Source organism: Lepidochelys kempii, chromosome 8, assembly GCF_965140285.1.
Source record: "Lepidochelys kempii isolate rLepKem1 chromosome 8, rLepKem1.hap1, whole genome shotgun sequence".
NCBI lineage: Eukaryota > Metazoa > Chordata > Testudines > Cheloniidae > Lepidochelys > Lepidochelys kempii.
The window spans coordinates 9461617-9486206 of record NC_136387.1 but is presented as its reverse complement, the minus strand read 5'-3'; the positions used below and the strand labels follow the sequence as shown (position 1 = coordinate 9486206).

Here is a 24590-nt window from a genome sequence, read left to right as displayed (position 1 = left end):
GTATTGGGTATAAGCGCACACAAGTAATAGCAGTTTAATGCATTTGATCTCTTGTTCATAGGTCAAGGCAGTGCAAATTATGGGAAAAGTCCAAGACGTGGTGGTCATCAGAATAATTACAAGCCATATTGATCAAATTTATTCAGGTATGCAGTGGCATGGTCTCTTTTAGAAAATGACTGCATAGGTTTTGTACTCAATGCTGTAGATGGATATTACAATTATGTACCAAATTTAACTTTACAATAAATTTCTATGGCCTGTTAAATGTGCATCTTACTCAAGAGCTCCCTGGAAATGTCTTACATGTTTAATATTTACAGATAACTAGTTGTCTAGACAGTGTGGTGTGTAAACTTCAGCCTTCCTGAAGATATTAATTAATGATTTTATTAATAGGTTAAACTGAAACTGATTTTGAGGGTCTGCTTAAAGCTGCAGCTCTGCAACTAGGGACTGCCTCTTGGAGTTTACTATGGACTCTGCATTACTCCAGTTGTACAGAATGAGATGTATCTTAGGGAACCAGTGTCACTTTCCACCTTTTTATTTTGTATTGTTTTTGTGTCATACATTTCCTGTAATGGAAGTGTTAATTTTACTGTACTTTTTGGTACCTTTTTGGAATCTAATGTATTGTAAGGTATTTTACATGTGTTCTGATTCACCATGACATGGATATTGAAGCTATCCTAGCTTTTGAAATAAAAAAGGTGTAATCTAGTGTCGTGTACCATTCTAGTGTACTGCTTCCAGAACTGAAGTAAAATTTAGTTGTTCATAGCAATCTTGTCACAGTTTAAAGGCTGGACTCTAAAACTGGACTGTGTTGGTCAGTGGTGTGCTCACACTTGAAAATGAGCCATCAGCTCCCAACTCAAGTGTGATATTACAGAACAGAAAATTCAGTAGCAATCCCTCACTTAAATTGAGCTATCCAGGAGTGGTGGTGGCTTTTGAATATCTTGTCTTCCAGACAACTAACTCTCCTTTAAGCTTAATTGGGTACTAGTAGTTGACTTTGCCTCTGGTTCCTAGAAAAGCCAAACTGTAAGCCAGTGGTTCTCAACCTATTTACCATTGTTTTTTAAGTGGGCTGCATCCAATACTACCTGTATGGTCCTGAGGATGTCACAGGCTGCAGTGCGCTCTGCTGAGTGGGCTGCAAATTGAGAGTGTATGTTTGTTGCAGGTGGCTTCATTGAAGAATCAGAACTGTGGGGTGAAGGGGAGACTAAGTTGGGAAGAATCCCTTTCCACCTGCTTTTAGCAGGCATTGTTAAAAGGTGTCTTAAACAGTGACTAAAATCCTGCTCATTTGTGTGCAGGTCTCATTTCCTTGAACTTGTGACAATCTTTTCCAGTTTTCCAGCCTTCCAGGAAAAGTGAGACAACTTTATATTTGAAATTCAAGACAAGCTGAACTTTTCTGGCTTTATATAAATTAAAGCAGAAAGGAAACAACCTGTAAAGCTAAAACTGGCATATTAAATGCCAGTCCAAAATTGTTTAGACTACACTTTCTCCAGGGCCACTAATATCAAAATTCCTCTTTTTTTAAATCTTACATTGCACCTCTACTCACTGCAGTATAGTTAATCTTTCTTATTCTAGGCTTACTGACTACTCCAAATACCAGGTCAGAGTACTCTATTTAATGGCACCCACTGTTATGCTTTCTTGATGGAAGCTGGAGGAACCTTTTGAAAGTCACATTGCCACAAATCTAGCATAGCTTTGATATTTCAGTGTAGCAGAGACACCTAAATTTGAAGCAGTTATTTAAACATAATTTAAAAAAATTGAGAACTAGAATTTCAACCAACAGAGCAACTGTGAAAATCAAGACTCCAAGATGACCCCCTCACACAATTAACTGACTCCTCTTAATGGCTCATTCTGTTGCAACTTCTGTAGCATTTCCTTTCCCACTTTAATAACCTTCTGTACTATTGAATGCAACCTTAACTCTATTTGGAGTAAGTGTACCAAAAAGGCAATGGTGTTACTGGGGAGCAATGCTAGTGGGCTTTTGGTGGAAGCCATCTACTGTAGAAGTATTAGGTAAATTGTCAGGCCTAGCAGCAGATGTAATTCTAGCACTTACTATCTAAATATTTACAAATTAGAGCTCAAATTAAGGTTTTTTGGAAGTTTTTTTTTCAGTAGAATGTATTTAGAGATGGGTTACTTTAAAGGGCATTGTGACCATGATTTAACAGGAAGCAGCTTTAGTATCTGAAACTTTTCATCTCCTTTTCTGGCTTTACAGCTGCATCATTTCCCTAAATGCTTAATACAGCAATTTCCAGAGGCACTTCAAAGCTGTAGCAGGGCCAGAGCTAATGTGTGCACCCCCCACCCCCCAAACTGCTACCTAGTCTCTGGCCTTGATGGTGGCAGCAGCAGTCAACCACCCCTTTGCTCCCACCTGTTCTTTAGCAGCTTAGCTTTTTTTGTTGGCATAGAAAGCTACTCTTCCCCTGCATAAGCAGGGGATAGCCTTCACCACCCAGAACCAGCAATTCAGTGCTTAACTTCTGGACTCTAACTTCCCTTCAGCTATGACAAAAGTTGTGGTGCTAACTCAGCTCTTAAAAGAGCTACTTTCTAAATCTCTGCCTGAGACAACAATAGTGCTGCAGCCCTTTAAGGATGTGATCAAAGACAAACAGGCTATACCTTGATAAGGCTCACAGTATAAGCAGGCACAGCTGTAGATATAAGTTGTAAGAGCCAAACAGAATGCTGGTATAAATTGATGCTGCAGTAATCATACTGAATCTCTCTCTCCTAAAGATCCACCTGCTAGAGGAAGTAAAAGGGACTCAAAGGTGCAGTAGCTACCCCCAGAGTATCCTGTCCTTTGCAAGAGCCACAGTAACTTCATTATGAAGCCTTTGTGGCAGATCTCACTGGATACAATGAGACTTTGTACAAGGGTCATGACATCCACTTCAGCAACTACAGAGATCTACCCATGCCTAGACAAATTCCTCAAGATCCAGAATTTTGTGCATAGCATAGACCATAACTAAATATTGACACAGATGCTGGTCTGCCTGATTTCATGGACAAGGACACATACATTGCCTCTAGTACTTGCTAATAAAAGCATAGACCCATTCACAAGAATGCAGGCAGCATCAGGTGCTGTTTCTGAGCCCTGTGTTGGACACTCAACTAATGCATTATCCCACAGAACATTGACAAGAGTCTCCCTGTATGCATTCCAGACTCACAGGTACTTGTGCCTAGATGAAATGGGAAGTACATCTGGGGCACAGGACAGTGCCAGGCATCTGGAACCCTGGGGAAGGAGCATCAACCTGTGGAGCTCAAATGTGTAAACTAGTGTTAGGAGATTCCAGAACTATATAGAGGGCTTCTGAATCAGTCAGACAAGATTCCCATTCAGGTGTATATTAACCCATAAGGAATGGGCAAAGAGGATTCTCCCTGCTAGAGGAGCAATATGTGTAAAAGGAGAGCTGAACCATAAGACAGACTTGGCTCAGCAGACTCAGAACAGTGCCTGAATCAGGAAGCCCATGCTGATTTTGCACAAGTTCAGCCTTCTGGTAGTCAACCTATTCACCCATCAAAAGAACAAACATTTGAAATACTCCATCAGATGAATCCCTGGGGACAGATGCTCTTTTGCAAAGATAGCCCCAAGGCCTGCATATGCATTTCTGCCCTTTCTAATTCCAGAAAAGATACAGAAGATAAGGAGAGACGCAACAAACCTGATAATGCTAGGTCTTCACTGGCCAAGGAGACCATGGTTTTCCAAGCTGATAGAACTGAACTTGGAGCCACTGTTGCAGCTACTTGTGAGATGAGACATCCTTTACCATGGCCTATTCCTCTATCCACACCTAAATCATCTACAACTGATTGCCTGGCTATTGAGATTGGAAGTATTAGCTGTGTTAGAGCTATCCTCCACTGGGAGTGGAATCATCCTCTGTACTAGGTGAGCTTCAATACTAAAGGCCAGCTCCTCCATGTGGACTAGGTTTAGCTCATGGTGTTAACAGTAAAACAAATATCAAGGATCCTGGACTTTATTCAGGAAGATGTAGGCAAGAGACTTTTGCCCAGCACCATAATATGCCATGTGTCTGCTTATAAGAAACATCCTATTTTCAGGATCCTCTGGTTCCTTGACACAGAACTGTCAGGTATTCAGACTTCGCAGAGCAGTCCAAGTGGTTCAGCCAATCTTTATGGAAGCCTACCAAGGGCATTAAAAGCCCATGCCACACAACCTATTGAGCCACTGACCTGTATATCCATTCTGCCTATCCATGAAAAGTGTCTTCTAGTTACTATATCTGCTAGGTGAGTTCCTGAAGTGTCACTTCTATACAATAGTAGAACTCTATTGTAACATAATAACATGCTGCTAACAATCCCAGAATCAGCATTCCCTACCTCACAAGGAAATTATACTCCCTTCATTCTGTCCAAAGGCACAGCACCAAACAGAAAACTGTAACATACTTCAGATGTTTAAAGAGCACTATATCCGGTGCACTGAACTGACAAGAAAAACAGGCTTATTACTTGCTTTCAAATGAGGTGCTAAGGTGTCAGTGCTTCTGTTCCTGATAGCATCAAGGCTCACTCCACAAGATCTATGGTGACTCTGTGGTGGAAAGAGCTTGTGCTTTCATGATAGAGATATGCAAGGCAGCAACATGATCATCTATTTAACATCTTTATTAGACTCTGTAAAAAGTGGGTTTTTTGTTCTCTGCAGCAGCTTCCATGGTCTAGTATAGTAGCACTGCCATTTTGTGCAGTTAACTGAAATAGGGAGGGATGTGAGAGAAGTTAACTCCTCACTGCTTCTCATAAGCAATGGAAGTGTGAGAGATACTAAACTGCAGCACTAGAAACCTCTTACCTGACTAAATCTTTCTGCTCTCCCTGGATGGGTTCCTAGCCAGGGAACAGTATTTAATTTCAGTAGTTCTGGATGTAGACCCTGGCCTACTGTTGGGAGTACACTTAACTTACTAATACTATTCTACAAGTTTTTACACACATGTGGAATGAACTATCTGGCAGCAGGCTGGAAAAGGAGGCATAGCTAGCACAGGTGTATTACAGCTTTGAACTCCCTCTGGAATCTGCAATCAGGAGGGAAAGAGCTGCATCTCCCACCATTTGATAAGTAGAGGCTAGCAGAAAGTAAATAACCAGATACAAAATTTACCCCTCCCTCTGACCTTATTCTCGGAAAGTACTTAAACCTCCAGACTGTATATAACTTCCTGTATCTTACTGTTGTAGTATCCCACTGCCATTAGGAAACACCCTGTGAATCTGACTCTTTTGAAGTTGCTATAGAAGTGCCCCAGGTAGATCATGTGAGCTAAATGCTGTAGTTTGTTGCTGTTCTTCCCTCCCTGATCACTACCTTTTCGTTTACCTCAAGGTAGGGGAGCATGCAAAGTAAAGTGGAACACAAGTAATCCTACATGCCATGATTTTTTTTTTTTTAAATCAGTAAAAACACAGCTAAAAAATAATCAAGCTGAACTCTGAGAACTTAAATAATTACATAACCATGGGGGTTTGGGGAGTGAGAAATAAGCAGATATTTTAACTAGTTCTAGAAACAGTTCAGCAGAGAAGACTCACACCATTATCCCTCATGAAGTGTACATTAGCCAGCAAGTGCATGTAGAGCAGCTTGTGAGTTAAGGAGCAGGCTGTCACACTGAGACTTGTGGAGTTGGATCCTGGGTGCAGTGATTAGAGCCTAAAGCAAAAACTGAGGGTGCTTATACTCCAAAGCAGAGTTTAGCATTCTTTTTTTGTTGTAGTTGAAATGTGTTCCATTGCTGTTGAAGAGTACCTCAAGCTACCCCGTGAGAGCATGCATGTACAAAGGTATCTTCATTGCCCATACGTACTCTGCCATCTGTGGGCAGTTTAGATTGGACCTCCTCTTTCCTCACTAAACATGTCCTCGGAAGGCAATTCACAGGGAACTTAAGTGCTGAGAGCCATCTGTTTGAAAACTATGGCTGAAAACCAGTCTAGCTGTTTAAACCTTATATTGGCACAAAATCAGGTGGTATAGCCGGTGAGACCCTGAAGTATGGCAAAATAAGGACCGATACATATGATTACTGGGGTCTGCATGCTCTCTAGTTGGGTACTATGGGATGGTAGAATGTTTGGCCTAGCCGAGATGGTTATAGTCACTGGGATACCTCAACCCAGAAAAATGAAATGCTGCAAAGTGTGGTAGATAAGAGCTAGAATAGGAAAATAACTCCTGGGTAGTCATTGTTTTCTGAAACTGGCTGCTAATTAAAAGAATCCCACACCACCTTTGCTACAGCTGAAGCAAACAATTTTATGTCATAATGCCTATGTATTTTCTCGAAAACTTTTCACTGCTAAAGAAGCGTTACTAAACATTGCAGCTTCAAACGTAATTGTTTAGCTTAAATATGCACTAGTTATGGGGAAACATGATCGATTTAATGATCCTTTATAGTACATTTTGTCAAATTACTGTCTGGAACTATAGATGAAAGATAAGACATTGTAAAGCATGTATCAGGTTTAATATTTTCTTTATGTGGAGGAAATAAACTACATCAATACCTCTCCTCCTAAATTGTATTTAAAGCAAAGTTGCAGACATATTGCCATGTACTGTAGCAACTGTTTCTTGTATGATGTAGGAAATAAGCAACTAAAAAGGAGAACTACCTTCATAAAGGTGTGTGATCAGTTATATTGCATACACCTGAAAGCTGACATCCAGCCCCTACAGCAGTCAGTGTCTCTAATCTTAATGACAAATTAGGCCCTAAGATTCCTCTGCCTGCTGTTTAATTTCACAAACCTAGACTAAATACTAGTTAAGGTATGCTGCTTATATGCTAATTCAGAAGCAACTTTTTCATGCTTGAATAAAACAGATAACGTTGGCATGACCTTTTGTAGCTGATAATACAGCATTTGCTTGAACTAAAGTTAACTTCCGGTGCAATGCACAAGGATTTTAAGGTTTCTCCTTAGTTCACCACATTGTGTTTTTGCTTCTGGTCTTATTGCCACTCCCTTTACTGGCAAAATTCCAAATGGCATCAACTTAAATAGGGTAGGGCTCTGTCACATACTGTGCCTTATAGGAAGGAGAAAGAGTATTTGTTTTTTCTTCTTTGATTACTCAAGGAGAATAGAGTAGATTCCAGCATGGACCTAGTTGTGCTTGTCTTACTCAAGGGTTCAAGTAGAATAGTCACATAAGCAGCAACCAACACAATGAAACACACTGAAAACTAACTACCCTCTCCATCACCATAAACAGACAGCACAGTAGGTGATATTCTTTTAATAGCAGCAGGTTCTAAAGGATCCAGCTGCTATTGGAGTAGTCAAATTTTGAAGTGCTTTAAGGTTAAAGATTTAATTATACCAAAAAACAGGCATTTGACTTGAGGGAGAATAGATGGTTGGGGGGACTGAGAAGCCAAAGTGATCCTACATAAATCAAAATAGTGATTAGAATAGCAGAAGGGGTCATCTATTTTGCAAAAATACTACAGAAACATTTGATTGGTTAGCATTTGATTGGTTACACCAAATGCACTGTCATTACTAGTTTAGTGATCTGAGCATTCTAATTAAACAAACTGCACAAGATAAAATGCTTACCTGGCCAGATAGAGCTGAGGCCTAAAGTTAATGGTGTTTTCCTACAGGCTCACATGTCTTTTCTCTTTCCATGTCTGAAATGCAAGCAAATTCATAATGTTCAGACAAGACATTAATGACCCTACTGAGCTAACTGTGCAAATGTAAAAAAAGTTAATAGTTTAGAGATACAAAGTATTATATAAATATTGAACTAATTCTCAACATGTGCCTGGTCAGTAGATAAATATAATGAACCTATGCAAGTGACCACCTTTACTAGGCCTCTCTCTGCTAAGAGAGACTAGTACAGTTATCCCCCATTAAGTACAATTGTGTTCACCTCTTAAATAGATTCACTGGACAGGTTAAGGCCAAAATTTTCTAAAATGGCCTTTAATTTTGGGTGCTTTAATATAGGTAACAAAGGCCTAGCTTTCACAGGTGCAGAGGAGTTTTGAGTATTAGGCCCAACTGCCTCAAATTCGTCAAGTTAGAAACCATCTTGAAAAAGCTGCCCTAAATTGCTTCCCTTTGGTCGCACTTTAGTAGTGACATAGCCAAGGTTCTTGCTCACTTTGCTAACCAAAACTGCTGCAAATTAATCTGACAGTCTTACCTGTTAATATTTCATCCATTTTGTCCACAACTAATTTGGCATTGTCCATAGTAAAGCACAGTGGAGGCTTGAATTTAAGCACATTTCTTCCTGGACCATCTGTACTCAACAGAATATAGTCTCTCTTTAATCTAGAGATGGAAGAAGATTGGTCTAAAAATCTAAATACTTCTAATAATTTGACCTAAAATGTAATTTTTTTTTATTTTTAAAATATTAATTACAGCAGTGTCGGCATGATGGAGACTTCAGAAAATTCTCTGTCCTCTAAGTTTTGTGGTCCAATCACCACAAATTGTGTCAAGTTGTAGATCATCTAATATTCACGACATGTAAGAAGCTGAGATGAGAGGGGATTATTTTGTTTTAACAGAAATTCACATTAAGGACTGCATGCAAGATACAATCTAAATTACATGCTTTGATGTTTTGACTGACATTTTATATACCAAGTGTCAGCCAAGTGTAATTTGAAACTGTTGAAATCCTTTGTGCTTCTTTTTATAGTTTAAAGAAACACCAGCCCACTGGCATACACTAAAGCCAAGATTTAAAAAAAAAAACAAAAAACCAAAACCCAAACAAACCAGGCATTACTGGAGCCTCAGTACTTTTTGAAGAAGTGGTTGTAAAAGTTTGGTTACTACATAAGTCTTATTTTACCTATGAACTTCACACAAACTTCCCAATGACGTGAGTCTTTAAGGATTAGACATCACTTTGAGCTGTATGTGGAGACTGACAAGCTCAGGGTTAAAACCCATTTATCATCTTGGTGTCAATATAATATTTTAGTCCGCAGTGGCTATGCACATATATATGCTGTATAAATGTTGAACGATTAGTACTTGTCTCTCACAACATTAAGTTTCATTAAGTGCTACAATATTGTGAAATCACATGGATGTATGTACTTTTTAAAAAAAATACCTTGTTATTAAATACTCAGCCTCTTCAGTAGCTGGGATCCTTTTCTCTTGGTCTTTTATCAAATCCACTCCAATAAATAATCCAACACCCCTTTAAAAGAAAAACGGGTATTCAGTCTAAAATCAGCAAGAAGGAATTAGGAATAATTTACAAAGAAGTGGAGCAGCTACTGTCCTATGAGCATATACTGTTGTACTTATTTTCATATTTCACTAATTCTATTACTAATGTGATTAGTTTGTTAAAGGGTACTACTTGTTGTCTTAACACAGAAGAGGTGCTGTCAATGTAATTAATACAGCAAGACAAGATTTTAATTTTTTCCTCCTGGTCACGCTAATTCCCTGATTGAGTTTATGTTGTGTGTGTGAATTTAGTGATGGCAGAATCAATGTACGTTTCCATTTCTGTGTTTTAATCTGGATCTGGCAGTGCATCATAAGGGTGTCAGTTTCTAGGCCAATTCAAGTCAGTCAATCTTTGTAATAGCTTGGATGGGGATGGGGAGAGAGACCCAAAAAACATTTGTGATGCTGAATTAGTGAAGAACACAGGCCCACTGTAGTTCCACATTAGAATGTTAGTTGATGCTAAACATTGCCTGTTAACACAAGATTTAAAACCTTGCCACCACCTGTGATTTGCTCCATCAAACTATCTGAAAATGTGAATTGGTTGTTGATACCTGACATCACCAATGATAGGATGCTTGACCTTCTGTTGATTCAGTAATTCCATCAAGAAGTTGCCTACTTGTGTGGCATGGGCCTGAAGATGTTCCTTCTCAATCACATCTAAAACAGCTAAACCTATTGCACATGAAACAGGATTTCCTCCAAACTAAGCTCAAAGGAAAAAAAAAAAAAGTGTCAGGCACTTAGGGAGAAAGAAAAAAAATTAAAGGACAGTCTTTATGTATCAATAAATATTTCAACATTACAGCCGAAAACCTTCCTCCATTGTTTGTGGACTATAATTGCTCAATGTTGCTTTCAGTTAACATGTTACCTGTATCCTACAGTACTGTGACACTTAAACAGTGATGTCCTCTTTCACATTTAGTTGGTCATGTAACCAGAAAACAATGATTTGGTTAACTCTCTTTACTTACTGTATTAAAATACTCCACGCCAGTGTCTGCAAATGCTTCTGCAATTTCTTTTGTTGTTGCTACACAGGCGATGGGGTGCCCATTTCCCATTGGTTTGCCCATAGTGACAATATCCGGTACGAAATCCTCTCCCTGAAGCTGAAATGCCCAAAAACATTTGCCAACCCTGCCAAAGCCAACCTGAATTTCATCAGCAACAAAAACTCCTCCTGCCTTGTGTACGTGTCTGTAACATAATAGGGACATATTAGACTTTTGGCACTCAACTACCATCTCTAAAATTTGTTGCAAAACTGTGATACTTCAGCTGATACTTGAATTATACAGCACAGTTTAACAGAAAATATCTAAACCAGGTAAATAAAAATCCAGTATGCTTGTTCTTCATTACATAATAATAATAATAATGTTGCTGCCCTGAAGAGCTTACAATTCAATAGGACTAAAGCATTTTATTCTTTTTATGTCAAAAAGCATATTAATCTAAGCTATTTGCATGTTGTGATAAAGACAGTGGTTTCATCTCAGTTTAGATAAACAGGAACACAAAACATGCATAAAGGGTTCTGAAAGCATCTACTTACTCTGCTATCATCTGGAAATAACCTTCTGGTGGAATGATCTGACCACCCACACTTGGCAAAGATTCAATGAAAAATGCAGCAATCTGGAAGAGTAACATGCAATATTTGAACTAAATAATAAAGGTTACTGAGGTAACATAGGCAAGTTGCAGACTCTACCTAGCTAGATGAATAGTTTTTAAACTATTACTTTGCTATATATAGTCAAATCTTCAGAAATTATATCTGATGGACGTAATATGAAAATATAATGGTCATTTATGCCATCTACATGCTTCTTAATTCCCTGACATGGATGGTCCTGAAACGTCTATTGCTGCTGATAAACTCTACTACTAATTCCCACTGCTAAAGAGTCAGCAAATAGATTAGGAAAGATCTTTTCACCTTTCTGCCCCTTTTTTGTGCTTGCTCAATTATTTTTTTCACTTCATTGGCGTAGGCTAGGACTGAATCTTTATGGTCTTCTCTGTATATTCCGCGGTATGTGTCTGGGAGAGGAGCCTGAACAAGGGAACAATGCCTTATGATTAGTAATGCCACAGATGTGGTGGATAATAAATTAACTGAAATAGTCGAGGTATATAGGCTGCAATATGTACATACCACATGGACCCATTCCTTTTGTCCTTCTAGATTTCTGAATTTATATGGACTTATGTCAATCAAGGATGTCAGATGTCCATGGTAAGCACTTAAAACAAAAACAATGTAGCAGCAGAGCTAAACAGTAAGTTCCATAATATCACAGTTCTCTAGAATTAATCTGGTTTTGCACCCTTTGCTGTCAGACAATCCAGCAGACCAAGATCTGGTCACATGGCCCAAAATAGCTTTGAACAGGAATTTATCAACCAGGTCGACTGTATTTGGGATTTTGGCTCCTACTTTCCACCCTGTTTACTTGGTAGAAGAAATTGACATCAGTCCCCCACTTTGGCTTTTCAATGGCTTGTTTCTACCATCACAGCTCTGTATCAGGAGAAGTATATTATCTGTTGGCCATGATCAGGAATCAAATCGGAATTAAGCCCCAAAACTCCAGATGCAGAATCTTTGCTGTTTCTTATGTCTGCTTTGCTAGCTACTGTGTAGTAACGGACTATTTTTTGTTATAGTCACTAGTACCATTGACATAATTTTGCCCTGTAGAGGTGTCAAAGAAATTTGCAGATGGGGTAGTTGAATAAAATTGTGCCTTTTCTTTAGAAATGGAAATTAAAGTTATTAATCAAAAATAAAATACAGTAGATATTAAACATTATTTGATATACTTACTGGTCCAGAACAATAATATCCTCGTGTTTTGTATATTGTCGTGCCAATCTCAAGGCAAGATCATTGGCTTCTGATCTGCAATTGACAATTCAAAAGCTATTTCACTGCACACACAGACACGATATGAAACCTTGGCCCTCCATGCTGTGCTATTTTGCATCCACAAATTACATCAGTTGCACATGCAAATAATCACAGATGCAAAACTGCAGCCCACGGGGCTGGATATGACTAGGATTATGATACTACAGTGCACTTCCTAGATACAGGATTAGAGCAGTGGGTCTCAAACTTTTTTACTGGTAACCCCTTTCACATCACAAGCGTCTGAATGTGACCCCCCCAATAAATTAAACACACTTTTTAATATATTTAATACCATTATAAATGCTGGAGGCAAGTGGGGTTTGGGGTGGAGGTTGACAGCTTGCAACCCCCCATGTAATGACCTCGCGACCCCCTGAGGGGTCCCGACCCCCAGTTTGAGAACCCCTGGATTAGAGTGTTTATTTGTAAATGTTCATTGTACACACAACCAAATGGAAAATATTTCCATCTACGATAATCAAAATAAGAAAAATGCTGCTTGAGAACGTAGAGTTTGAGTCAGGGATATTTACTTTGTATATTCTGATGTGATATTGACAATTTCCGCTTTAATGTTTTTCTTAATGTTTGCCATTAAATAATTGTCTTCTCCCCCCGTTTCACGTAACTGAAAATTTAAATGGATTAAAAGAAAATAAAAATTGAATTCTGCCAAGCCTAGTTATAGCACCTTTCAACAGAAGATCTGAAAACATTTTACAACAGTGGATAAGTACATAATATAAATTACCACAGAAGCAGGCCAAAACAATCATAGCCCTGGTTAGTTTGAAAGAAAAATTATTATATCTGAAAACAGAAACGAATACCCTTATACAGAAATCTGACTACCTGAAAAGAACTATATTTTAGGGTAGGAATCCACAGAGAGGCTAACTAAGGATAACATTAGCTAGAATGCTTCTTTGACCATGGGATGCTCTTCCAGGAAGAAGATCTGCTGGTAAAAGATGGGGGTCCACCTGACCAAGAAAGGGAAGAGCATCTGCATGCAGTAACTTACCAACCTAGTGAGGAGAGCTTTAAACTAGGTTCAAAGAGAGTAGGTGACAAAAGTTAGCATAAAAAATGCAACTTGAACAGAGGGCTAGGTGTTGGAGTAGACATGGAAAATTAGAATGTCATAGGAGCAACAAGAGGGAAATCAGTGGGAGAATCTGCTTAACAGCTTTGATGCCTATACACAAATGCAAGGCATATGAGAATAAATGGGAAGAACTGGAAGTATTAGTACATAAGCTAAAATAGGACTTAATTGGCATCAGGGAGATTTGGCGGTATAAGTGTTATGACTGGAATATAGGGGTATAGCTTGTTTAGGAAGGAGAAGCAGGATGAAAAGGGAGGAGGTGTTGCATTATATCACAAGAATATATACACTTGTTCTAAGCTTCAGAAGGTGGTGAGAGACAAACCAGTTGAAGGTCTCGGATATGGGGGGGAGGCGGGAGTGGGAAGAGGGATGATGTCATGGTATACTATATCAGGAAGAGGAGGTAGATGATGCATTTTTAGAACAAACAACAGAAATATCCAAGACCTGGTAGTCATGGGGGACTTGAACTACCCAGATAGCTGCTGGAAACAGAATATAACAAAAGATAAAATTTCCAGAAAGTTCTTGTAATGTATTTGGAGACAATTTTTTGTTTCAGAAAGTAGAAGTAACCAGGGCGATGGCCAACTTAAGACTTCATTCTGACCAACAGTAATTAGGGTGAAAGTGATCATGTAATGATCCTTTTCTTAGAATCATGAAATCAAAGGAGAGAGAGAGAGAGAAAGAGAAGCAGCAGAATAAGAACAATGGACTTCCAAAAAGCAGGCTTTAACAGACTCAGAGAACTGGTAGGTAAAGTCCCATAAGAAGAAAATCAAGGGAAAAAGGGGTTTAGGAGATCTGGCAGTTTCTCAAGGAGACAATATTAAAGGCAGAACTGCAAACTATCCCAGTATGGCTGCATCAAGAACTCTTCAATTATCTGAAAAATCAATAAGGAATCCTACAAAAAGTGGAAACATGGACAATTGCTAAGGAACAAGACAAAAGAACAGCACAAGCACATGGGGACAGAATCAGAAAGGCTAGGGCACAAAATGAGTTACACCTAACAGGAGACATAAAAGGAAGTAAGAAGAAGTTCTTTAAATGTATTAGGAGCAAGAGAAAGATGAAGTAAAGTGTAAATCCTCTAATTAGCAGGGAAGGAGAGCTAATAACTGATGATATCAAGAAGGTGGAGGTGTTTAATACCTATTTGGCTTCAGTCTTCACTAAAAAAAGAAAGATGTGATCAGATACTCCCCACAATTAATATCAACAACCAGGGAGAAGGAGTGCAAACCAAATAGGTAAAGAAAGAATATTTAGATAAATTAGATACAGTCAGGTTGGCAGGGCCTGATAAAAATAACAATCCTAGAAGCAATCTTGGAACCCTCACCAATTATCTTTCAGAACTCCTGGAGGACAGGGGGAGTCCCAGAGGACTGGAGAAGGGCAAATGTAGTAGCCATCTTTAAAAAGGGGAACAAAGAGGACCCAGGGAATTATAGTCTGGTTAGCTTAACTTCAACACATGGAAACATACTAGAATAAATTTGTATGCATCTAGAGGATAATAAGGAATAACCAGCATGGATTTGTCAAGAATAAATCGTGTTAAACCAACCTAATTTCCTCCTTTGACAGGGTTACTGGCCTAGTGAATGAGGGGAGCAGTAAAAGTGATCTAGCTTGATTTTAGTAACGCTTTTGATACTGTCTCACATGTCACTCTCATAAGCCAAACTAGGGAAATGTAGTCTATATGAAATTAATATAAGGTAGGTGCACAACTGGTTGAAAGACCATACTCAAAGAGTAGTTATCAATGGTTCATTATCAAACTGGGAGGATGTAGCTAGTGGGTGCCGCAAAGATCAGTGCTGGGTCTGATACTATTCAATATTTTCATTAATGACTTGAATAATGGAGTTGGAGAGAATGCTTATAAAAATCTGAGATGACATCAATCTGGAAGGGAGTTGCAAGTACTTTTGAGGACAGGATTAAAATTCAAAGTGACCTTGACAATTTAAACAATGTGTCTGAATTCAACAAAATGAAATTCAATAAAGGCAATTGCAAAGTACTTCACTTAGGAAGGAAAAAAATCAAATGCATAGCTACAAAATGGGGAATAACTAGCTAGGTGGTAGTAGTGTGGAAAAGGATCTGGGGGTTATAGTGGATCACAAATTGATTATGAGTCAACAATATGATACAGTTGTAAAAAAAGGTGTATGCTGGGGTGTATTAATGGGATTGTCATATGTAAAACTGGGAGGTAGTTGTCCCACTTTACTCAGCACTGAGGCCTCAGCTGGATTACTGTGTTCAGTTACAAGGGCCATACTTTAAAGAAGTGGACAAACTGGAGAGAGTTCCAAGGAGAGCAGCAAACATTATAAAAAGATTTAGAAAACCTTACCTATGAGGAAAGGTTAAAAAAAACGGGCCTTTTTGTCTTGAGAAAAGAAGACTGAGAGGGAAGATTGTCAAATATGTGAAGGGCTATTATAAAGAGGACAGGGATCAATTGTTCTCTGTATCCACTTAAAGTAGTAATGGGCTTAAGATGCAGCAAGGAAGATTTTGGTTAGATATTAGGAAAAACTTCGTAACTACCAGGATACTTAAGCTCAGGAATATGCTTCTAGAGATGCTGTGGAATCCCCATCACCGTACATTTTTAAGAACAGGTTGGACAAACACTTGTCAGGGATGGTCTAGATTTACTAGATTTTGACTCAGTGCTGGGGCTGAATTTGATGACCTCTCAAGGTCCTTTCCAGCCCTTCCTTTCTAGGATTCTGTGATAAATCAGTTTAGACAAGAAGCTATAGAGGCTACTACTATGAAAATTAAATTTACGCTGACTGCTTTTATTGCAGTATAGATAGTACTGCCTTTAAAGACTGACAATTTTTTGAAAAAAATTATTAACTGATAGAGCAGAGCCTTTGACATAGAATAAAATGCTCTTCAAAACCAGAATACTCTTAATTAGTTTTTTGTATCCAAAGTGTATTTTAGTTCATATCCTAATGTATAGTAGATTTTCTTGGCAAAAGTAGTCAGCTGGAATTGTGTGTGTTAGTTGACACGCACATTATGGAATTTAGTCTTGTTCTGTAATGCAATATTGAGATTATATAGTATACACTTCTGTTTGGTGCATGAGGAACATTAATAGAAACATTTAAATGCATAATTAAATGTAATAATAAAATTTCAAATGTCAGCATCCAGTACTTGAATATCCCCATACCTCAAAAATAATTTAAAACAATATTGGCAAGTCCACATAAGCCAGAGCAACCACAGACAGATCAAGAAAAGGAAAAAACCCTTAGTATGACAGAGTAAGAACACATCTAAATAATATGAACTGTTCATGTTTTCATAGAATCATAGAATATCAGGGTTGGAAGGGACCTCAGGAGGTCATCTAGTCCAACCCCCTGCTCAAAGCAGGACCAATCCCCAATTTTTGCCCCAGATCCCAAATGGCCCCCTCAAGGATTGAACTCACAACCCTGGGTTTAGCAGGTCAGTGCTCAAACCACTGAGCTATCCCTTTTCTTCTATAAGCTGCTTTTTAAAAGCTTTTCAAAACCATTGTGTCTGTGTTTTCCTAATAATTTGGTAATTTAAACCTTTAGAGCAGCAAAAGTTTAAAAAGGATGAACTCCAGCAGCTTTCTCAAAAAGTCTGAAATTATCTGAAAAACCAGACAATGCATGATCTACACCCATACTTACGAGATCCTGCAGCTAACTACTTATAATGGAGTGTATAGTCACTATACCTGTACCTCAGCTATAGCTAAGAGTTTATCACTAGTAATACCTCATACTTACCCTGAATTCAAAAAATAGAATGTGCACAGCTTCTCAGGCAGTGTTTTAGAAAGTCTCTTTGCATAATCCACCAAATTATCATGGAGATAGCGAGAATTTGTATTTAGCAACTGATTCTGTTCATGTGCTGCTTTTACTACATCAGGATGGCAATGCCCAACTGAAAAAAAAAAAGGGGGAGTTTTAATGTTCTCTCCATTCTCTCACAAGTTCTTTCCCTATGACATCTATTGTTGACAAATAGATAAATATACACCAGTGGTTTCCAAACTGGGGTTCACAGAACATTACAGGGGGTTTGCCAGAAAAATTTCACTAATAGCGGCCGGAGGACCCCGGGCATTGGAGGCAGCAGGTGGGACCTGGGTGCAGGGCAGACAGCCCGAGCCCCAGGGAGAGCAGGGCAGGGCAGCTGGGGCTGGCAGCCCGAGCCCCAGGGAGAGTGGGGCAGGGCAGGGCAGCTGGGGCTGGCAGCCCGAGCCCTGCCCCCATCAGCGGCGGAGCCGACTGCCCGAACCCCAGCACTCCACGCGGGGCTGGCAGCCCGAGCCCCAGGAAGAGTGAGACCAGGCAGTTGGGGCTGGCAGCTCGAGCCCTGCCCCCGTCAATGGGGGGAGCTGGCAGCCCGAACCCCAGTGCTCCATGTGGGGCTGGCAGCCCAAGCCCCAGGGAGAGCGGGGATGGGCAGTTGGGGCTCGCAGCCTGAGCCCCAACCGTCAGTGGGACCTGCAGCCTGAGCTCAGTTGACCAGGGTGATCAATGGGGTTCAGCAGCAGGAGCCCCATGGAGTGTGGAGGAAATTTAAACTTAAATCCCTGGAAATATTCATTTTTAGGATGGAGGTTCATGAGATTTCACAATTTAGTGAAAGGGATTCATGGGCTGTTAAAGTTTGGGAACCACTGATATCCACTGACATGCTCACATATTTCTTAGGGTGCAGAAGCTGACATTGTTCCCTGTATTGCAGCAGTAGTGTATCAAAAGTATGGTCAGTGGGCAAAGACACAGTGCTGGTATGCTTGGAGAGTCTACTTTAGGGTGCATCATCTGGTTCACAAGTTCTGGTTGTATTTGTTAAAAAATTGCTTTAGTTCATATTCTTAACCAGATTTCCTGGATCCTGTGAATCAGCTTGCTAAATCTGGGGTAGTATCCAATTTTTAATCCACTGAACTGTGTGTGCACTCTGTCCTCTAAATCCTTCAAATGCATAGTTCTGCATAGGACTACAAGCCTTTGTCCACTTTGATAGATTCCAAATACATGCAAGAGGAAACATCTGGATTTTCCACTGAAGCAGCGGTCAAGGAGTAAGCAAAGAAACAGTCTTAGAGGAGGATATACACAAAAAACCCCACCTTACGGTAAAACGTACACAAATGGAACAGACCCTATAAAGTCACTCATTGCTTTCAGCTAAACAGTCGATCTACTTTTGGCTGCATAAGCAGGAGTCTTGTGAATTTTAGTTTACTGCATTTTTACAAAGATTGAGCAGACAGCAAATGGGGATAATTTCATGTATACACACCCAGAAATCAAGGTGTGTCAATAGTATTGCCCAAATTACAGACCCAAGAGATGTTTTCCAACCAAATGACATAAAAATTGGGCTTCTGCAATGCAACATAGTAGTGCCTTCTTCATTGTTTTTATTCTGTCTGGTTGAATTCTCCCAGAATACTGTTGCCTTCGTTTAGAACAACCTGGTAATGAATAATGTTATTTTAAACTTACCATGAGACACATTGTTGATACAGTCAAGGTATTCTCTTCCATGTTCATCATATATATACTGGCCTTTTGCCCTAACAATCTTCACTGGATCTTCAGGAAAAAAGAGCTTGCAGGAAGAGCTGTACCAAACATCAAAACCACAAAACTTCTTGAACTATAAGATCCTGATAAAACATCTAAAAGTCACATAGAATTAACTATTGCCAATCTTTTTGTAATTTTAACCAAAGGCAAAAAGGAAGCAATATTTTCTCAAAATAAACTAAACATGAACTGCCTGCACTCTACTTCAGTCCCCTCAAGCAAAGGTTGGAGAAGAGAGACAGGCATTGTACCATGCTCTTTAACAGTCAGCCAACTTTGGTGGACCAGCAGGGAAAACCAACTTCAAAATGAAGAGACCTTCACTGAGAATGTCTGACCACCAAACTCCAGTGTTTAAATATAGGGACTTATATCTAGTGTCTCATCTGATCTGAACTGCTGTGGTCCCCTCTTTATGTTGTTATTACATTAAAATTTCAGAGAGCTTTATGTCTCCACTCCCTTTGTCTCCTTCAAGAGGCACATACACTAAATTCTGTTAAGCTCTCCTCCCAAATCCGATCTTCTCAACTTTTCATAATTTTTTTCACCTTCCTTGTATTCTCTATATGGTTCTGATCCTACAAATAGAACCACATGGATGGACCTGTGCCCACATGCAACCTTGGTGACTTCTGTAAGTCTCTGCATGGTTGCTGCAGTCTGCCCACATGGTTTTCTTTGCAAGATTGGGGCCTAACTTGGGAGGGGGGCAAACTTTTTGGCCTGAGGGCCACATCGGGGTTCTGAAACTGTATGGAGGGCTGGGTAGGGAAGGCTGTGCCTCCCCAAACAACCTGGCCCCCGCCCCCTATTACTTCCCACCCCCTGACCACCCCCCTCAGAACCTCTGACCCATCCAACCCCCCCCTTTGTCCCCTGACTGACCCCTCCTGGGAACCCCCTGGGACCCCACCCCCTATCCAACCCCCCCGCTCCCTGTCCCCTATCCACACCCCCACCCCCTGACAGGCCCCCTGGACTCCCATGCCTATCCAACCCCTCACCTGTTCCCCATCCCCTGACTGCCCCCCCTACCCCAGAACCTCCGTTCCATCCAACCTCCGTTCCATCCAACCCCCTGCCCCCTTACCATGCTGCTCTGTGCAGCAGGACTGGCAGCTGCAGCACCCGGCTGGAGCCAGTCCCACCGCCCAGAGCGCTGGTGGCACGGCGAGCTGAGGCTGCAGGGGAGAAGGGACAGCCTCCCGAGCTGGGAGCTCAAGGCCCGGGCAGGACGGTCCCGCGGGCCGTAGTTTGCCCACCTCTGGCCTAACTGATCAGTGTTCTTTTATAATGAGGTGCCCAAACAAGTAAAGCTCCTAAGTGCCTGCCCAAGGGACCAGGAGAGAGAATTCCCACCTGATGAAAATATGTAGTTTCAAGTAGTTATTAAAGGAACACCATCAACTTGAAATTAGTGAAGGAGAATATGTTATAGGAAGGCTAAGATTTTGTCATGGTTATTTTTAATAAAAGTCATGGACAGGTCATAGGCAATAAACAAAAATTCATGGAAGCCGTGACTTATCTGTGACTTTTGCTGCTGCAGCTCCATAGTTTCTCCCAACACCGTGGTGGCTGGTAGCTCTGGGATTCCCCCTCTGCTAATGGCAGCTGGGAGCTGCAGGGTGACTATATTTCCCATTTTCTCTTTGGGATACCTCAGCTTCTTGCCAGAGGCATCCCCCTCTGCCCACGTGAGGCTGTCGCCCACCACTGGAACCCTGACGAGGGCCCCCTCAGGAGTCTGTCTGTGGGAACTCTGCCAGGGCCCCACTGGCTGTCAGCTCCAGAGTCTTGCAGCCCCTGGGGCTGAAGCAGAGAATGTCACGGATGTCTCTGGAAGTCACGGATTCTGTGACTTTATGACCTCTGTGACATAAACATAGCCTTAGTTATAGTACCTGTGCCAGTTTGTGTGGATTTAGAACCATATATTTCTATTGTCACAAATCTATTTTTCTTGATTCTATTGCTGTCTGAAAGACCCACACAAATCACAGGGGACACTGACTGACCATACACACAAAATGCTGTCAAATACACAAATAAAATGAAAAATAACTCAGAAAAATAACTAACTCAGTGACAGCAATCTTACTTGTAACAATAATATAAGAACAGTAGGTAAAACATACTCTGATTTTTAAGGTTTCAGAGTAGCAGCCGTGTTAGTCTGTATTCGCAAAAAGAACAGGAGTACTTGTGGGACCTTGGAGACTAACCAATTTATTTGTGCATAAATATTTTTGCTCAAATAAATTGGTTAGTCTCTAAGGTGCCACAAGTACTCCTTTTCTTTCTGATTTTTAAGTTTATAGTGTTCCTTTAGCACTTATTAAGAAATCTGGCTTCCAATGTCGATGACTGTGGACACATCAATTAGGGGGAAGATTACATTTTGAAAAGTTGTTCCTCATGTTGTGTGTATGACTGAATCCATAACACATTTCTTTTAACACCAGAGCTCACTTTCAACCCATATCCTTCTTGTCATAAAACCTTTACATATAAAGAAAAGCCAGTTGAGAGAAGTCTGTCCTTAGTCTTAATTTCAAAGGTCAACAGTCACATAAACAGATTGCTTGCTATTGTCTTTGTTGCATTCTACAGTTAAAGGAGCTTTTGTGGTCTTGTTGAAGTGCAAAGAAATTTCCAATAGTTCATTTTCTTCTGTTGCCAATTACTGAACTCTGCTGAGGAAATCTAGTACAATAAAGGTACTTCTGTTTGGTATAATGTCTCAGCAACACTTCAGGTTTTGAGCTGTAGTATTATAAAATGAAGCGGAATATGTGAAATTAAATATAAATGAGACATTTTGCAATATAAACAAACGTAGCCTAACAACATAAGAACAGCCATACTGGGTCAGACCAAAGTCTAGCCCAGTATCCTGCCTTCCAACAGTGGCCAATGCCAGGTGCCCCAGAGGGAATGAACAGAACAAGTAATCATCATCAAGTGATCCATCCCATCGCCCATTCCCAGCTTCTGGCATTAGGGCACTAGGGACGCCATTGATGGACCTATCCTCTATGCATTTATCTAGATCTTTTTGAACCCTGTTATAGTCTTGGCCTTCACAACTGTGACGTTACACTCCATATTCTTAGGTTGACTGCGCGTTGTGTGAAAAAATACTTCCTTTTGTTTGTTTTAAACCTGCTGCCTATTAATTTCATTTGGTGACCCCTAGTTCTTGTGTTATAAGAAGGAGTAAATAACACTTCCTTATTTACTTTCGCCACACCAGTCACCATTTTATAGACCTCTATCATATCCCCCCTTAGTCGTCTCTTTTCCAAGCTGAAAAGACCCAGTCTTATTAATCTCTCCTCATATGGCAGCCGTTCCAAACCCCAAATAATTTTTGTTGCCCTTTTCTAAACCTTTTCCAATTCCAACATATCTTTTTTGAGATGGGGCGACCACATCTGCATGCAGTATTCAAGATGTGGGCGTAACATGGATTTATATAGAGGCAATATAATATTTTCTGTCTTATTATCTATCCCTTTCTTAATGGATTCCCAACATTCTGTTCATTTTGACTGCTGCTGCACAGTGAGTGGGTTTTTTTTTTGTTTTTTTTTTTTTTAAAGAGAACTATCCACAATGACTCCAAGATCTCTTTCTTGAGTGGTAACAGCCAATTTAGACCCCATCATTTTTTATGTATAGTTGGGATTATGTTTTCCAATGTGCATTACTTTGCATTTATTAACATTGAATTTCATCTGCCATTTTGTTGCCTAGTCACCCAGTTTCAAGAGATCCTTTTGTACCTTTTCGCAGTCTGCCTGGGACTTAACTCTCTTGAGCAATTTTGTATCATCTGCCTATTTTCCCACTTCACTGTTTACCCCTTTTCCCAGATCATTTATGACTATATTGAATAGGACTGGTCCCAATACAGACCCCTGGGGGACACCACTATTTATCTCTCTCCGTTCTGAACACCATACGTGTTTTTTTAAATATACTGAAAATATGAACTAAGCAAACAATGAAATATATTTATATTTTGAAAATATGGATGTATCTGTTTTCACTCCTTACAAAATACTAAGAGCCTGATCATCATCTCAACTCCACCAGCATAAATCCACATAAAGCACATTAACAGCGCTGGCATTACTCCTAAATTATCCCAGCGTTAATCCAAAATAACCATTCTGGATTTACAGCGGTGTAACTGAGGCTACCTCTTCACTTATGGAAGTGTGTAGACTACAGACACAGCACACTCAGCTAGCCCAGGTATGAGCAGCAGTATAGACTGTGAGACACGGCTTAGGCAGGGGTTCTGCAACAATTTACAGTGGGGGATGCTGATGATGGAAACCATGTATTTGGTGTTTGTTAATGCTATTTCAAGCCAGGGGGTGCAGGAGCAACCCCGGTTCCAGCACTACCAGGCTTTGGTGAGTAGAGTGCCCCATGGACCTGAACCCACAGGTCATATACTCTACACACCCCTTTATATACCCAAGAAGTGCTGCTCTTGTTTAAACTGCTATTTTAGCAATGTAGTGTCTTCACTGCTTCCCTGCTGCCAGATCCTTTCCCCTCTGCTGGAGCCTCTCCTTGCAGCGCTGTAGCTACACACCAGTGACAAGTGTGGATCCAGGAGGTTGGACTAGATGACCTTCTGGGGTCCCTTCCAACCCTGATATTCTAGGATATTCTATGATGCAGTCTGCCTTTCACTGCAGCGTGTAGTTACACATGTAATGGCTGTACTCCACACCCCACCCTGAGTGTGGACATAGCCTGAGAGCATTATCAAGACAGTAGAAGTGATTAAACTACAGTACTTTAAAGAAGCGGATTCAAAATTATTTTCAGCTGTAACCTGGGTTAATGCAGAAATCCAAAGGAGGAGGGAATTCTGAAAACCCCCAAATCCTCAGATCAATGAATTAGGGGAAAAAAACCTAAATCTTTTGGGAGACAAAACAAAGAAGATTTGGGCTGCGGGTTATTATTTCTATTCTGTAGAAAGCACCGCAGCCGTAGACGTTAAAAGACAAGATCCCCCAAGAGCTCTGCTTACATTCTCCAGCTACCAGGCGGCGCAGCGGAGTTAGCCTCGGCAAGTTCCGTTTCAAAGCAATGCAAACATTGAGAGAGTTGCGCCAGGAAAGGGGCTGCCTGCCCTCGACCCGCGGACGCTGTTCGGGGAGGGCCACGGGCACCTCGGTGGGTTCCTTAGGCTCGCAGCCCGCGGGCGCAGATGAGAACCCGGCGCCTTAAAGGCCCGAGCCGGACCCGAATGAAAGAGGCGACCCGTTGATGCTCCAGCAGCGCCGCGCCTGGCCGCAGCCCGGGGCCCCGCGCCGCACCTGAGCCCGCCCCTACTCTCGCCCTACTGGGCGGCCCCTACTCTCGCCGCACCTACCCGATGAGCTGCCTCCGCAGAGCCAGCGTCTCCCGCCGGGAACACGGCTGGGCCTGCATGGCTCTTCTCGCGGGCGGAGAGCGGTGGCCGGCACGGTAGCCCCACCCCGCCGAGCGGCCTTCTCTCCGGGCGGGCGGGCTCGGCTCCAACCTG

The 24590-nt window shown here is 40.9% G+C and overlaps 2 protein-coding genes across 7 annotated transcripts in view; one reads left to right on the top strand and one right to left on the bottom strand.

The window, feature by feature from the left end:
* Nucleotides 1–10364, top strand: part of HNRNPAB (heterogeneous nuclear ribonucleoprotein A/B) — a 16148-nt gene extending 5784 nt beyond the window's left edge. For both annotated transcript variants that reach the window (XM_073355466.2, XM_073355468.2), the window contains one exon: nucleotides 62–10364. In XM_073355466.2, the coding sequence (XP_073211567.1) occupies nucleotides 62–132 (71 nt within the window). In that variant the 3' untranslated portion in view covers nucleotides 133–10364. The remainder of the gene's footprint in view (nucleotides 1–61) is intronic.
* PHYKPL (5-phosphohydroxy-L-lysine phospho-lyase) overlaps nucleotides 1–24590 on the bottom strand; it is a 26686-nt gene extending 2096 nt beyond the window's left edge. Inside the window, exons 1-12 of one of the 5 annotated variants that reach the window (XR_012160206.1) lie at nucleotides 24438–24590; nucleotides 18947–19065; nucleotides 17207–17366; nucleotides 12194–12268; nucleotides 11303–11609; nucleotides 10916–10998; nucleotides 10332–10557; nucleotides 9906–10060; nucleotides 9221–9310; nucleotides 8291–8421; nucleotides 7693–7766; nucleotides 1113–1215 (exon numbers count right to left, since the gene is read on the bottom strand). Coding sequence is in view for 3 of the 5 variants with exons in the window: in XM_073355463.1 (XP_073211564.1) it covers nucleotides 7720–7766; nucleotides 8291–8421; nucleotides 9221–9310; nucleotides 9906–10060; nucleotides 10332–10557; nucleotides 10916–10998; nucleotides 11303–11609; nucleotides 12194–12268; nucleotides 17207–17366; nucleotides 18947–19065; nucleotides 24438–24496 (1452 nt within the window). In the remaining 2 variants the exon portion in view is untranslated. The remainder of the gene's footprint in view (nucleotides 1–1112; nucleotides 1216–7692; nucleotides 7767–8290; nucleotides 8422–9220; nucleotides 9311–9905; nucleotides 10061–10331; nucleotides 10558–10915; nucleotides 10999–11302; nucleotides 11610–12193; nucleotides 12269–17206; nucleotides 17367–18946; nucleotides 19066–24437) is intronic. The other 4 variants (XR_012160207.1, XM_073355464.1, XM_073355463.1 and 1 more) reach the window with 4 other exon arrangements.